Source organism: Grammomys surdaster, unplaced genomic scaffold (assembly GCF_004785775.1).
Source record: "Grammomys surdaster isolate TR1022 unplaced genomic scaffold, NIH_TR_1.0 255, whole genome shotgun sequence".
Taxonomy (NCBI): domain Eukaryota; kingdom Metazoa; phylum Chordata; class Mammalia; order Rodentia; family Muridae; genus Grammomys; species Grammomys surdaster.
The window spans coordinates 9687683-9704013 of NW_021604696.1; the positions used below are offsets into that span (position 1 = coordinate 9687683).

The 16331-nt window shown below is 46.0% G+C and overlaps 1 protein-coding gene and 1 pseudogene across 1 annotated transcript in view; one reads left to right on the forward strand and one right to left on the reverse strand.

The window, feature by feature from the left end:
- Positions 1-997: 997 nt before the first annotated feature.
- The window catches only part of Creg2 (cellular repressor of E1A stimulated genes 2), a 33812-nt gene continuing 18478 nt past the window's right edge, over positions 998-16331 (reverse strand). Inside the window, exons 3-4 of the mRNA XM_028775352.1 lie at positions 2376-2489; positions 998-1145 (exon numbers count right to left, since the gene is read on the reverse strand). Of these exons, the coding sequence (XP_028631185.1) occupies positions 998-1145; positions 2376-2489 (262 nt within the window). The remainder of the gene's footprint in view (positions 1146-2375; positions 2490-16331) is intronic.
- On the forward strand, positions 14975-15093 carry LOC114627639 (annotated as a pseudogene).

Sequence of the window (16331 nt, forward strand, 5' to 3'; positions counted from 1 at the left end):
GCAGGAGCCTGAGTTTGGGATGCTGACTGGTTCTCTCTTAGCTTCAGTCTCCCAGTCTGAATGAGACACCAAGACATGCATCTTACTGGGCCGGGGATTAAGTGAGGTGATTCTGTCGAGGATCTGGCCTGAGGCTAGGCAGTGAACAGACTCCCGGGCTCCTTCTCTTGCACGTTGCCTTTGCTTTTTCAGTTGTACTCTCTCCTCTGTCTTTTGCTACATCATGGGGAAGGAGGTGCTTTTTACTTTGAATATCACACTTCACGAATGGTCGAGGGGCACTTCCTACTGGAAATACTAACAGTGGGGATCTGGGAAGCTCAATGGAAAAACTGCCTCATTCTTGTTAATATTCTGCTGTCGTCTGCTCACACAGAACGGGCCATGCACAAAACTGAACGTGCTTACTCGACTTGCTATACACTACAGTGGAGGAAAGGCTCTCCACCTGACCCGTATGTTCCAGAAAATACATCTGCAATTCCATGACGTAGTGGATAACCTTCTGACAAAAAGCCTTCCACCTTGCCCTGGACCCACAGCCACCTTGTGTGATGCGCGCTCAGCTCTTTTTATGCCACGAGCTTTTATCCAAAGCATGACTTCTGCACAGTAAGCAACACAATGTTCTCACAATACAAGGTGATAACATGCGACATACAGGCATTGTTTGTTTGTTTTTGTTTTAAAGGACAGAATAGCAACTACCACTTCCATTTTGACAACCACGATTTCCAAATGGGTGTGTTTGGATTGAGTACGGTATAAACAGAAATGCTTCCATGTGAAGTCCCTGCGTGGATGATGGATCAGCAAAGGACCACTCCAGTGGATCTCAACTCTAGCCCCAAGGCTCCCTGTTCATCCCTTTTCATTCTGCTGTAGGATGACAGGACAGCTAGGCCCTCTTCAAACAAAGAGATGGCAGTCAGAGACTGGCTGCACCACTTCAAAGGTCTTCATTTTAATGCAAACCCCCGGGACTTTTGTGTTACCATCAGGCCTTTCTTGGAGCTGCTTTGAAGTATTCCTCCCTCGGGATGTCAGATACACCTCCATACCATTTCTGAAGCCAGACGTGTTCTACCCACATCTTCATGAAGAACCATTCATACTGGCGGGGCCATTTCCTCATCCCTGGATGCCTGTAGGAATAAAGAGATTGCACAGTGAACCTGCAATTCTGCACCTCAGCCAGTCCCAGGGGACCTCCTACCTGTAGGCCTGATTTGGGCTGAGAGTTAGTTACTCAATCCAACCAGAGGTTGAAGCTGATGAGCTGCGGATGGGGGTCAGGAATGGGGGAGCCCTAGGAAGGTAGGAAGTTTTAGTCTCTATACAGAGCTGCTAAGAGCTCTTTTCTGGAGCCTGCTAATGAGTTCAGATGCTAACGCTGCACCTACGGTTGTGTCCTCACCTGTCGTATAAGCGAAGGCTATGATGCTTATCACAGGGCTGTATGGGGAACAAGCAGAAAGCGCACACAGAAATAACATTCAGTTCTAGCCAGTGCTCAGTGGATGCTGATGGTCGCTAGTGGGAAACCTCAAGAAAGCTCATGTGTGTGTCTGTAGGAAAGGTAACAGAATAGTGAGGCTGTGAAATGTGTCTCCTCATGGACAGAGGACTCCACCTGCGTCTCCTGCTACACTCACGCCTGCCTTCCAAACACATCGTAATACCTACAGAGCAGGCGAGGCGGTCCATCTGTTGTAAGAGTTTATAAAAATAAAAATCTCCTTCACATCACATATAAAGATGTAATTATCACAAGTCAAGGGCTGATGGCAGGCCAGAAGGACATCTGTAACAAATACCATAGTTGTTTCCCTAGAAATGTCTGAGCACGTCCGAGGCACAGACGGGGCTAGGAAAGTCCTCTTGCTTTCACTGAAAGCCATGTGAGCTGCTTGGGTCTTCCCAGCTCGACACAAGCCAGGGTCATCTGAGAAGAGGAAACTTCAATGGAGGAAAATGCCTCCATCAGATTGGCTTGTGGACAGTTTCTTGATTAATGACTGATTTTGAATATTAATGGTTATGGGATGTGCCATCCCTATGTAGGTTGGTTCTGGGGTATATGAAGAAGCAAACTGAGCAAGCTAGGAGGAGCGAGCCAGGAGGAGCGAGCCAGGAAGTAGCATCCCTCCACTGTCTCTGATTTCCATTATTTTTCTCTATTTTGGGGCAAGCCCTTTATTTTTTTCATATGATAAGTTCTTACTACATAGCTTAAGCTAACCTTGGATTCACTATGTAGCTCAGGCTGGCTTCAAATTCTGAATCTTTCTGCTGCAGCCTTCCAAATGCTGGAGTTATAGGCATGCACCAACACACCTGGCTTCAGGGAAACCATTTTTAAAGCATCTTCATACCTTGAAAACATGGCTTGCTTGGCGAACTCCACCTCCCCTGGTGGCACCGTGACCATCCGGCCAGTGAGTGTTAACCGGGCGCATCGGGGATCTTCTGGGTCGATGATGTTTTTTCTGCATGGGAAGAACATTGTTCATACATGAAGGCAAAAGCAACACAAGAGCCTGGAATACCGAGGATTTCATCAAACATTTAAAGTAGTCACATTGTTGATTATACCACCTCAGGTTTCTATATTGTTTATAACCACTGAAAAATATTTTATCATAGATGGGTGTGTGCATATGCTGGATGCCAGTAGGATAGTTAGAAGACAGCTGATACACTCTAGGCTAGGGTTCACATGCTGTGGGAATTGCAATTTACTATTGTTCCTGTGGTAGTTTGGCCTATGTGCTAAAACTTGGTAGGGAAAGGATCATCTTGAAGGCTGGACAGTGGGCAACTTTAATCCTAGCACTCAAGAGGCAGAGGCAGGCAGATCTCTGAGTTCAAGGCCAGCTTGATCTACAGAACAAGTCTCAGAACAACCAAGGCTACACAGAGAAATCCTGTCTTACAAATAGATCCACAAACAAAGAAAGCAAGGCTCAGCGATACTGAGAGTTCTAAAAGAGAAGCCGCTTGGGCTGCTCCCAGCTCAGTCCTTGGGAGCAGATTCTATCAGGGTGGTGCTGAATTTTGTCAGTTCATTGGAATGTTCAGGTTAGGGGGAAAAACTGGTCACTCTGGTATTTCTCTAGCCTTGAAAGGCTGTGGTAGGTTCCTGAAAAAAGTGTTCCTCCAGTCAGATTCAGTTCCAGACAGTGTGTCTGTGTGGCTGTCCAGTCAGCAAATCTCTAAGGTTCAGGAGAGATTCATTCATCCCTTCCCCCATCATGTGTGTCTGTCTGTCCTTCTCTTCACTTCTCTCCCTTGGTCTGTGGTCATTTTGACTCATTTTAATAATGCCCATCATGCAACCTTGTCAGATCTTAAAGTTTCATCATCTTTGCCCTTTTCCTTCCTTCCTTCCTTCCTTCCTTCCTTCCTTCCTTCCTTCCTTCGTTCCTTCCTTCCTCCTTTTCTTTTCCTTCTCCTCCTCCTCTTCCTCTTCTTTCTCCTCTTTTCTCCTCTTCCTCCTCATCTCCTTCTCTTCTCCCTTCTCTTCCTCCTCTTCTTCTCATGCTCCTCTTCATCCTCTTCTCCTCCCCTCTTCTCCCTTTTCTTCTCCCCCACTCCTCTATTTTTTTTTTTAAAGGAAGCAAGAGCAATGGCGCCCTTCACATTTTTCCTCATTACCACTTTCTTCCTGGAGTCACCTTTAGTTTAGTGTTTCACATCTAGACATGGTTTTGTATTTTCTTATTTATAGACACCAGCAAGTAACATCTTGCTTCCTGAGGACTTAACATGCTCTGTATATATCAAACTATAACCCTGAGACTTGATGTTTTCTACCCAGTTTATGTTGAAGATTTGTTCATGCTGACAGTGGGTGGTTCTACTCTAATTATTTGTGTGTTGCCTACGGTAAAAACATTTATGAAATTTATCTATTTGTTCTACTTTGGTTTCCCGTTTTCATTCTAACTTGGCTGTAAATGGTTTTGTGGTAATCATTTCTGTGTATGACTTCCCAGGCATAGATCCGAGAAGGCCACTGGTTGGCACGGTCTCTTTGGTTTTGCGAAGTGCTTTTGCAATTCATATTCTGAGCAAGAAAGAATTTGTGGTTATTTAAGCTTTCTGATGTCTGATATTAACAGAACGAAGTTTTCACAATTGAACATTTCAGTGGTGTTTTAGTTATAGCTCCTTGGTTGTATGTGAACTTAAACATGTAACATGTTTCTCTGTTCATTGACCATTCGATTTTCTTTTCCAGTATATTTTTCTGTTGGGCTAAGTGGTTTACCTTTTACTTACTCATGACCATACTCTTACATTCTCATTTCAGCCCTGTCTCCATATATCTGTCTATAGCTATATATTTATAGCCAACTTACAATGTACGTGTAATGACCCAGTTAGGGTCATCAGTTAAAAGAATTGCCTGGGTCATACTCACAGGAAGAAAAGCATTTGTTGTTTATTAGAAGTTCAAATAGATTCAGTCAGTTTTTCAGCACTGAACAAAGTAAGTTTATAGAGGAGGGTTCACTTTGGTCCATGGCTTTGGAGGTGTTAATTTGGCATCAGCAGACCCATTGCTGTGGGTCCAAAGGCAGCTGACCAGTATGGTTGGGGAGCAGGGGCAAGGAGGATGCTGCTCACTCCACGGTGGACGGGAAGCGGAGAGGGACAGGAAAAAGAGATGATAAGGTACAGTCTTTCTAGGGCTTGTAATTTACTTCCTTTGTGGCTATTCTTGGTTGTCAACCTGACTACATCTGGAATTAACTAGAATCCAAGTGGCTGGGCACACGTGTGAGGGATTTTTTTTTTTTCTTAAGTCATTTGAAATGGGAAGACCCAAGTTTAATTCTGATATTTTTGAGGTGGAAGACCCACCTTAAATCTGGATCATACCTTCTGTTGGTGGCCTAGATAAAGGACAGGGAAGAAAGAAGCTTGCTATCTTTGCCTGCTTGCTCTTGCTGGCAGGTCCAGTTCCTCTCTGGCATTACAGCCTACTTCTTCTAAATTCCAGTGTATCCTGAAGACCAGCTGAGACATCTAGCCTCATGGACTGAACTACTGGATTCTTGGACTTTCCGTTGGTAGAGCGAGCTATTGCTGGACTAGCAGGACCATGACTTTTAAGTCACTCTAATAAATTCATTCTCTCTCTCTCTCTCTCTCTCTCTCTCTCTCTCTCTCTCTCTCCATATATGTATTCATTTTATCAGTTCTGCAGTTCTGCTCCTCTAGAGAACCCTGGATAATACATACTCTAACTATGCTTTGTAGGAAGCGGGTGCGGGTATGGCGGCCATTCCAAAATGGCGCCTGGGGCTAACACCTGACTTCCTCATACGCCCCTGAAGAAGCCACGCCCACAGGCAATATTGCGCAGGCTCACTGCTATGCACAATCAGGCCATCTGCTACGTAGGGCAACGTCAGATCTCAAGATACCGGCTATCCTATAGCATGCACTGACGTGGCAGGCTCTGATTGGAGAAGGCAGAGGGATTTAAGGGTGGTGGAGGAGAGGCTCGGGGGCTTTTTGCTGAATGTAAAGGTTCCTGAATAAACTGTGTTGAGAAGAAGAACTCCGTGTTCGTTGTCTTCTGTCTGCTGGTCGGATCGGGAAGCAACAATGCTTCACCTTCCGCAGTTTTCATCAGTCACCAAAATTATGCTATCAACTGCAGACCGAGTTTTCACACATGAGTCCATGAGGGAATATTTTATATCCAAACCATGCATTCTGCCTGGTCCCCAAAGGCTCATGGTCAACTCTTTTTTAAAAAAGAATTTATTTACTTTATTTATATGAGTATACTATAGCTGTCTTCAGACACACTAGAACAGGGTATTGGGTTCCTGTTACAGGTAGTTGTGAGCCACCATGTGGTTGATGGGAATTGAACTCAGGACCTCTGGAAGAGCAGTCAGTGCTCTGAGCCCCTGAGCCATCTCTCCAGCCCTCATGGTCAACTCTTAATATCAATATTCATTTAGTCTATCTCCAATATTCCCCCCAAAGTCTGAACAGTTCTAGAATGGCTTAAAAGTTCAAGTCCAAAGTTTCTTCTGAGACTCAAAGCAAACTTAGCTGCAAAGACTCTAAATTCAAAAGACAAGTTGGACATTTATAACATACAGTGGCACAACCTAAACATTTCCAGTTCAAAAAGGAAGAGTAGAGGCACAGAGAGTAAGGATGAGAGGGAACACAAGACCCAGACCTAGCAGGGGAGACGTTAAACCCTACAGCTCCGTGTTCAGCTCCTGCATACGTGGTGGTGTGTGGTGAGCGCCATTCCACAGCTTTGATGTTTGCAGCCCTCAAGGCTTCTCTCTTGTGTTGGCTCTTTGTGCTACCTGTAGCTTCCCTTAGCAGAAGTGCTTTCTGGGCTCCGACATCCAGGGTGTCTATTGCATAGGGCTTAGGGTTCACCCTCAAAGCTTTATTCATTGTCTTCTCTAGGACTGCTGGAAGTGACTCCAGCCCCATTACACATTTTGGGGCCTTTTAAACTTTCCTTGAAAATCTGGGTGTGTACGTCATCTACATCATCTATGCATTCTGCATACATGCACAATTAGGATGCACACAGACAACACCAAGGTCTGCTATCAGATCTAACAGTCGCCAGTCCTCCTTGAACCATGTCTTGGTGGTCTCTAAGGGCCTATATAACTGAGCAGAGTGAAATGAATTCTGGGAAGGCAGTTTCCTTGGAGGCCTTTTGTGAACAGAAAGTTTCAGAACCCTCTTCTCCAAGCCAAATCTTTCAAACAAGTTTATTCCTTTACATCTTTAGGCCAGAAATGGACAAAATCTGGACAGTTCTCCTGATACCCTCAGGACATCTTTGCCAGTATTCTGGTGCAAAGTATGAGATTCCTTTTTTTTTTTAAAGATTTATTTATTATATATATATATGAGTACACTGTAGCTATATTCAGACACACCAGAAGAGGGCATCAGATCCCATTACAGATGGTTGTGAGCCACCATGTGGTTGCTGGGAATTGAACTCAGGTCCTCTGGAAGAGCAGCCAGTGCTCTAACTGCTAAACTATGTTTCCAGCCCCGAGATTCCTTTTTTTTACTGGCGTTAATCTGTTCTTTGATGCTGCCTTCCTTATCCCAAACTTGAAAACCACTTCTCTCCTGTTTAAACAAATTTCTCAAATCTTCCTGATCGCTCTCTTTTTGCTCTCAAATCTTATTACAAACCACCCAGAATTATAAAAAAAAAACACCAAGTGTCTGTCTTAGGGACTCTATCACTAAGGCAAAAAAGCCATGACCAAAAAGCAAGAAAGGCTTAATTCAGCTTATACTTCCAGATCATAGTCCATCACTGGAGGAAGTCAGGACAGGAACTCAAACAGGGTAGGAACCTGGAAGCAGGAGCTGATGCAGAAGCCATGGAGGGATACTGCTTTCTGGCTTGCTTCCCATGGTCTGCTCAGCCTGCTTTCTTATAGAAACCAGAACCACCAGCCTAGGGATGGCAGCACCCACCATGGTCTGGGTCCTCCTCCATTAACCACTATTGAGAGAATTCCTTACAGCTGGATCTCATGAAGGCATTTCCTCAACTGAGGCGCCTTCTTCTCTGATGACTCTAGTTTGTGTCAAGTTGACACACAAAACCAATCAGTATACCCAAAATAACCCACTGCCCAGCTTGAAAGCTGAGAAGCCACCCACAAAGTCTCGGGAATGGATAAAATGCAGATCAGATGTTTGTCACAAGGTAGCCCACACAGACTGCCCTCAGTTCTCAATGGAGAGCTGCTCCCACCTATGTTAAATGTATACTCTCACCAGCAGTGAGGGCTGGGAGAAGGTAGCAGCAGGGTCTCTCTGTCCTGGGCATGTTCCTAGTGATCCACTTGCTTCCACTGGGCCCCCCCTCCTGAACTTTCTATCTCATTCCAAAGTGGTGCTATGTTCCGGAGACCAAGTCTTTACCAAGGTGGAGGACACTTCACACTCAAACCATAATATGTGCAAGGCACACCTTTAAACAAAATAGTCCTTTAACTCACCCTTTAAACAACACAGTCCTGGAGGTTTGTTTGTGTATTCATATGCTTGGGTAGCCACCACCAGCATCTAATTTCAGACCATGAATAGCACGTGCCAGTCAGACTGTGTGATGAGTGTAAACCTCATGTGGAATAGCAAAAGTCCAACAGTTAGCGTCACTATAAAGAAGGGTGTCAGGCTAGAGACCTTTTTCTGCCAGATGGTTGTAGGGTTGTTGGCCCGTGTCCCCTCCACCACTGGGCATGGCCTCTTGGGGAGGCGGACCTTCTGAAGTTTGTGCTTACCCCATGCTGCCACCAGTGGCAGGTGCTGGGCCATAGAGAAGCACTGAGACACTGCAGGGTGGGAAAGGGCAGTCTTATCTGTGGGAAAGCTGGAGCTGGTTTGGGGGTCCCGGGTCTGCAATGAGGCCAAGGCTATGAGGTTCTCAGACTGTTGGACATCCAGGCACTGCTGGGAGTTGCAGAAGAGCAGAGAACGGAGTCAGGGACCTGCAAGCTGGGGCCACGTCTAGTCCGGGGGCTGGGGAGCTCCTGGCTAGACCCAGAAGGGAGGGATAGTGCTTGGCTTGCCAGAAGCAGGCTTGGTGGTGATTGTGGCTGGGAGGGCAGAAAGGCCTTCAACAAGAGACTAGGCTGCGGCTTTGTAGGCGAAGGCCTTCTCCATGACTCCCTATGGCAGATTCCAATGAAAAGAGACACTCCATGATTCTATAAACAGTTCTATAAATAAACAGATTCTATAAATAAACAGTTTATTGTCATGGCAGAAAATGGATACACAATGTACCATACCTACTTCTCAGGGTATACCTGAGATTAAATACCTTTTTCAGGGAGGGAATGTCTGGGGAAGGAAGCTTATTGTCTAAGCCCTTTGGGCCTCTAATTTCCTCGTTATCACGGAGAACTCTGGTTTGGGTCTACATGACCATAGAACACATTTCTTTAAAAATAGATTATTATGAGCCAGGTATAGCGATGCACACCTTTAATCTTAGCACTCAGGAGGCAGAGGCAGCTGGATCTCTGTGGCTTTTAGGTCAGTCTGGTCTATAGAGTGAGTTTCAGGACAGCCAGAGCTACATAGTGAGATCCTTTCCGGAACCCACGCCCCACATCCTTATGTCGTTCTGTGCACATATCAATTCTACATGGAATCAATGATTTCAATGTGCGAAGCTGTAGAAGTTAGGCTTGGTTCTACCTCCCAGCCCCAGGCATCCAGAAATAAGACTCAAACTCAAAATATATTTACAAATACCTTGTCCATATATTTAGGTTCTTCTCTGAATAGATCATAACTTAAAATAACCCATCGTTTCTAATCTGCATTCTGCTACATGACTGGTTACCTGTGCTCAGGTACCATGTGTCTGTCTAATCACACCTTCCTGGGCAAATCTCCTGCACCTGGCTCTCTCCCAGAATCCTTCATGCCTCCCGGATGTCCCACCTTCTACTTCCTGCCTAAGCCATAGGCCATCAAATTTATTATTGACAGGTGCCACATCCATACAGACATAAGATATTCTTCTACATGAAGCAAAACTCTACTGCATTCAAGATGAAATATGGGAACTATATCATACTTATAGCTTTAAATCTGGAGTTATAGACAGTTGTGAGTTGCCATTTGGGTGTTGGGAATTGAACCAGGGGCCTCTGGAAGAGCAGTCAGTGCTCTTAACTGCTGAGCCATCTTTCCTGTTCCATAAATGGGATTTCTTAAATAAGACAGATGAATGGGTCATACAGATTTCTTAAAATATCAGATTTGGCACTGAGGGTCAGTAGGAGGGCTTGCTACACAAGCAAGACCTGAGTCAAGATTCAGCATCCATGCAAAAGCTGGGCATGGTCACGCATGCCTGAAACCCCAACTCTGGAGGCATACACAGGTGGATCTTTGGAGCTCGGTGGCCAGTCAGCCTAACTGAAATATGAGCTTCAGCTTCAGCAAGGGGCCCTGTCTCTTAAAGGAAGGTGGAGAGCAACTGAGGAAGACAACCTTGTTCTCCTCTGGCCTCTGCGTGAGCATGTATTGCTACATACTATAACCACACATACATTACACTCTTGCGCACACACACACACTCCCCATGTAAACTCTTCATATAACAAAGATCTGCCTGCCTCTACCTCCTGAGTGCTGGGATTAAAGCTGTTTGCCACAACACCTGGCTCACAACTAAATCTTTAAAGATCTAATCTTTGGGCTGTGGTGGTAGTGCATGCCTTTAATCTAAGCACCTGGAGTTCAGAGGTAAGCTGATCTCTGTGAGTTCAAGGCCAGCCTGTTCTCCACAGGAAGGTCCAGACTATCCAGAGTTACACAGGGAGACCCTGTCTCAAAAGAAATCCATCCTTTGAGGGCATCACTACTAAATAAAGTAAATAAAGACACACAATACCCAGAGTGATGACATCACAACAATATAATTTCTGTAGTCTCTATGGTTCCTATTGGTGTGGTTAGCTACGTGAATAGACTGTCTTCTGACACTCACAGCTTTGCAGATCCAAATGGGTAGTTAAGAGTTGTGGGTACAGCTTACAACAACTTATTTTGGACTTCTGCATCTGTGTGAACTATTTTGATATGTAATTTCTATCTCCCTAACAGTCTAGCTGGTATTAAGTTGGTATTCATTCTGTAAGATGATGTGGCACATGGCACCCCAAGAACCACACCCCAGGCTATCCTCTGGCTTCATGCTCATGCACACATGTGCAGTATGAATCATACTGTCGACAAGTCAATTCTAACTGGGTTTACCTATTTAAATGTGCAGAGCAGAATGCCAACACATTGGCAGACATTCACATCACATAGTTAACCTTTTGGCTGTTAGAAGGTCTCACTAACTCCAGTAAGTAAGCCAAGACTGAGTCTTATAATGTCTAACAAGCACTGGATTGCATCCCGGCACCATTATTATGTCTGATTGAGCAGACAGGAGGCTGACATCCTGTTCCTGCCCAAAGCAGAAGGGGTGAGCACACAGGAGCACAGAGATGGGGGTGAGCACACAGGTGCACAGAGACAGGCTGAGTATACAGGTGCACAGAGACAGGGGTGAGCACACAGGTGCACAGAGACAGGGGTGAACACACAGGTGCACAGAGACAGGGTGAACACACAGGCACACAGAGCTTTGAGTTCTGCTGCCACCCTTAAAGAGAGAATAAGAAACTAGATTAAAAATTAGAAACAGAAAACTCAACCAAAATGATAGCAATACTTGTTTGGACATAGCCAAGGTGGTCTCCAGAGGCAACTGGAGGACCCAGACAACTGTCCTTAATTGACTGTGCACAGTGAGCACCCCAGTCAAGGAGTCAGAGCTCGTGTCCTCTGGAAGAGCAGTCAGTCAGGGCTTCCAACTGCCGAGCCGTCTCTGCAGCTCCAAAATCTCATTTGTAGATCCCGTGCACCACCACGGGCCCAGCTGTGTTTATGGCAGATGCGGGTTGTTGTGAAGAAGGTTAAATTGAGGGGCGACGGATAATATACAATACAAGCCGGCATCAGTCTACACGAAAACTTGAAAGTGTTTTTAAAGACTCAGGTTTAATGGAGACTGGCTGTGTTTGTTACAGATCCTCTTCCAGGAAACCCAGGGGCATATGGGAAAATACATCTTATATTTTCACAATCTTTAATATGATCAAACGTGATGTCCTGGGGTTTATCACCAGAGGAATGACAATAGCAATTGTAGTATCTGCCAATACCATAGTGAAAGCCAGGCTCCATTTAAGTCAGACCATGACTGGATCTTGTGGGATATGCAGATTGGTTCAGATCTCCGTAGTCAGTTGTTTAATCAGGTATAACTATTTACCATGAATATATTTTTATATTTTAGAGGTTGATTACCTCTCACAGTGTCCATCTGATGCAGCACCAGAGCAGCAATGTGCTGTCACAAGGAGTAACTTGGAAGGTTTGGGTTGTTCAAACCCAGCATAATCTAAGAAAGGTCCATCTTCAGGGGGACCCTCGGAGAGTGCTCTGACTGGCTTTCTATGTCTGAGGACCTTGGCCACACTATACCATTTGACTCCCTGGGAATTTTAAAAGTCTGACGAGCTGAGATCAAATGCAGCCACTACAGTGTGCATAGGACCAGATTATACTAAACTCAGGCTACCCAGGTCTGGAAGCTTGGTTGGCAATACTTTGTACACAGTGCTAGGCATCATTGCTTGGAAAGTCAAGTTTGCCCTATGCAACTCCATGGCAGCAGACATTTGGAAGCTTATGTCTGGTTTCTCTTGGACTTCAGGCCACACACCTCGAGACTTGCTCATCTCAACCTGTACATTTTCAATGCAGCAACCCTGAGCTTTTGAGTCCTGTGAATCTTTCTTATAAGTCATGGAGCCAGTGGAGCCTTGGGGACTCTGATGTGCCTGATCACACAGACACTGACAGCTCCTCGTAACACTGATAGCAGGGATAAAACAGCTGTCTGGGAGACAGTCAGGTATAAAACAGCTATCTGGGGGTGTGACTCTCCCACACTCAGACTCATCCATCACATTATGCAAAAGTCTTGAGAAAGATGCCTCTGTCGAACCACATACATGTTGAGCTTAGACTTAAGGGACTTGTCTCTACCTGCCCAGAAGCTTTTTTTAATCACACACCCTGTTGAGTCCTAACAAGAGAGGGTAACAGTGACCGTGCACACGTACTCAGACACATTGCTGCACACGGGAGAACCTTGCATTCTATCTGAAAGTGTTATATCTGCAGAGTTTTCAACACGGCAAAAGTCTAGTTGCTGAGCTGGGAATTTTTCTCGTGGGCCAAGGTAAAGGAATCACAGAACTCAATTGCAAGAAAAATGGAATCTACTCAGCATGTTGTTAAAGCAGACAAACGAGCCAACCCCGAGACACATGGGAGAAAGTAAATACAAGAGCGAGCGAGAAACGACTCTGCATGTATTACAAGAATTAATTAGAATTTATCCACACAAGACCATCAGCTTTATCTCTTCACAATTAAAGTCAATTTCTTCAACAAAATCTCTCTCGAATGAAGCAATGGAATTAGCCCTCTTAAGTAAATCATCACAGAATAGTAAAACAGTATATTTATTTATAATTTAATTTATTATTTATTCACTTTACATCCCACTTACTGCCCCCCTCTTGGTCACCCCTCCCACAATCCTTTTCCCATGCCCCCTTCTCCTCTGAGAAGGTGAGGCCCCCTGGCTATCCCTCACCCCCATCCAGGCACTTCAAATCTCTTCAAGGCTGGGCCCTTCCTCTCCCACTGAGGCCAGACAAGGCAGCCCAGCTAGAACCTATTCCACATACAGGCAACAGCTCCAGTGAAACAGTATATTTAAATAAGGAGTTTTTTCTTCTCTATTGGTGGTAGTTATGTAGAATTTAAAAAATTATATATTTACTGTAAGTACAGAACATTCCATTTGTACAATAGGAAGGAAGCCCAGCTTATCTTGGCATTATTTTCTCTCTCTGTGATAGGCTGGCTAACAAGCCCTCAAAGGTGTCCACATTCACAAGTCTGGAGCGTGTGAATACGCTACCATTGGTGGCAAGAGAGAATTGAGGTTAGTAATCTGTTGTCTTTGAATGGGGTGATTCTTCCTGGGCTGTCTGGCTAGATCCAAGAGAATCATCAGCTTCTTTTGTTCCCCCCTCTTTTTCTTCTTTTTAATGTTGATTTAGAGTCTCACTATCTAACCTAGGTTGGCCTTTAACTTCTAATCCTCCTGCCTCAGCTTCCTGAGTGCTGGGATTAAAGAACTTGGTCACCCTAGTTGGCTACAATTTTAAAGTAAGAGATGGAGGTTAAAGGACATGTTGAGGGAGAGGATTCCCTCAAAGACTCAGCCTCCATTCCTGGCTTCAAGTATGGCAGAAGGCACAAGCCGTAGAACCTAGGAAAGTCAAGAGAGCCCTCAGAAGGAAACAGAGTCCTGACAACACCTAGGTGCTGGTCCAGTGAGATCTGCTGTTGCTATCTGACTCCAGGACTAGGATACAAAGAACCGGGTGGCTTAAGCCACTGAGCCATGGTAGCTTGCAGCAGCGATGGTGCACCAATGCATCATGGTATTCATACTTGGGTCTATTTTCAGTTTCATATTTGGGGTGAGTAGACATGTGTTCACATTTCCCCAGAAACAGTATCACACAACAGAGGCAGACACTTTCTCCAGTGACATAGTCACTGGTAAATTTCCCATGCTTCTGTAAACAACCCTTCCCCCATACAACCACTCCCCCATACAACCCTTTCCCCATACAGCCCCTCCCCAATATAGCCCCTCCTCCATAAACCCCTCCCCCATTACAACCCCTCTCCCATACAATCCCTCCCCCATACAACCCCTCTCCCATACAACTCCTCTCCCACACAACCCCTCCCTCATACAATCCCACTTGCTCTTGAAGGTAGAGGGGTATCTATCTTGGAAGGAGAAGGTGGGGGGGGGGGGAGAGGATCTATCTGTGAAGGAGAAGGTGGGGTGGGATGATCTCTCTAGGAATTCAGTAAGCCCAAGTGCTAACGCAGGGGAGACAAATGTGACTAAAAGGTGTTCTGTCCATGCATAATGAATAATGAAATCATCTATATAATTAATAGATATTAATAGTTTTTTTTTTAAGATGAGATTTTTCTCTTTAGAAACTCTGATTTACAAAATAGCCGAGCTCCAGAAAGCAGACCTTAGTAATGGCTTCCCCACTGTCATCGGGAAAGCCTGGCCTTTTGAGGCCCCATCTTCCCCTGTAGGTGGTCACTTCTCAACAGTCTGACGTGGAGCCTCTCTGTAAGTCATGGTCATCCACAGATCTTTCCCAGACTCTGGCTTTTCCAACTCGGAAAATCTTTTCACTTATCTTTGCACCATTGCTGTGATTTCTACACCTCAGAAAATTCAAAGTTCCTATCTGGGCCCTTAGAGGCATTGAAGGTATGGCCGCTGGGTCACATGTGCATCAGTAGGTGGCAGAGAGGAGAGAGGCTATGTCCATATTAAGTGTTCTGAATGACTAGAAGCCTAACATTCCCTGAAAGAAGCGAACTTGAGACAACCACAAGTACAGTGCCACACAGGCCCAGACTGGTTCTCAGGGCAGGAAGCAAGCAGAAGAGAGCCAGAGACAGATGACCCTTACAAGGGGCCACTTGGGTGGGTCTGGGTGAGGAGTGAGCCCTAGACAAACATTGGGCCATCAGTGTCATGGGACCTAGACAGGGGGCTACCGGGAGATGACTACCAGCCTGGCGCTGAATAGGCCTGGGGAGGGGGAGAAGACCATGTCCAAGATGACCTCTGCTGGGTGCCATAATGCATGAGCTGGGCATAGCACTCTTGAGACCACTCCTGAGATGGTCCCAGACACTCAGATACCCTGGGCATCACTAAGAGGAGCAAGGAAGTGGTGGAGAAGTGAAACAGAAACAAGAAAGAGAGGCAGAAGTAGAGACTCTAGGGTAGTAAGGAACTGATGTGAGGAGCTGGTGATGCCATCTGAAACCATGGTGGGGCCCTGTCCTGTGCTGCCACGAGGTGCCCATGTCTGGGTTTATGGCCCCGAAACAGCAGGGTCTGTTGCCACCAAAGGCAATGGCAGATAACCCTGGTCTGGGCTGCTGCCCAGGACATGTTGATGATTGAGGCCTGTACAGAACAGGCCCCACCCCTCCCTGGGCATTGTGGGAGAGCTGGCCCTGGGGCCAGAAGGGCAAGAGAGCTGACCTACCCCTAACCAGCTGTAGTACTCTGGAGAGTGCATCTCGAAGCTGATAGTGAGCAACCTGAGGGTGTAACTGTGGGAGAGCTGGCCCTCAATTACCTCCCCTGCAAGGAGAAGTACCCTCCTCACCTCTCATCACCTTCAGGGGGTGACCTCTTGAAGTCCTGAGATGGGAAAGCTATCCTGCCCTTTACCTGCTGCAGTACTCAGGGGAGCAGACCCTGTACCTCACCTGGGCAGCACTATAGTGCTGACCCTGATGGTAGGGGCATGGGTGAGCTGGACTCAAGGGTGTTAGCTTAGGAGAGCCGGCCTCACAGAGTGCCTGCTGTGAGGCAGTGTGGGCAAGGGAGAAAATGCCCTCTTGTCCCTTGTCACCTATGGCAGGTGGGGAAGCTGGTGAAAGGGTCATGAGAGCTGGAGAACTGTCCCTGCCCTTACTTGCTTCAGCGCTCAGAAGAATGGGCCTTGTACCTCGCCTAGGCAGCAAGCTCCAAGGTGAGCCAGCCCCAAGGGCATGAGCGCAGGAGAGCCAGGCCGACCTCT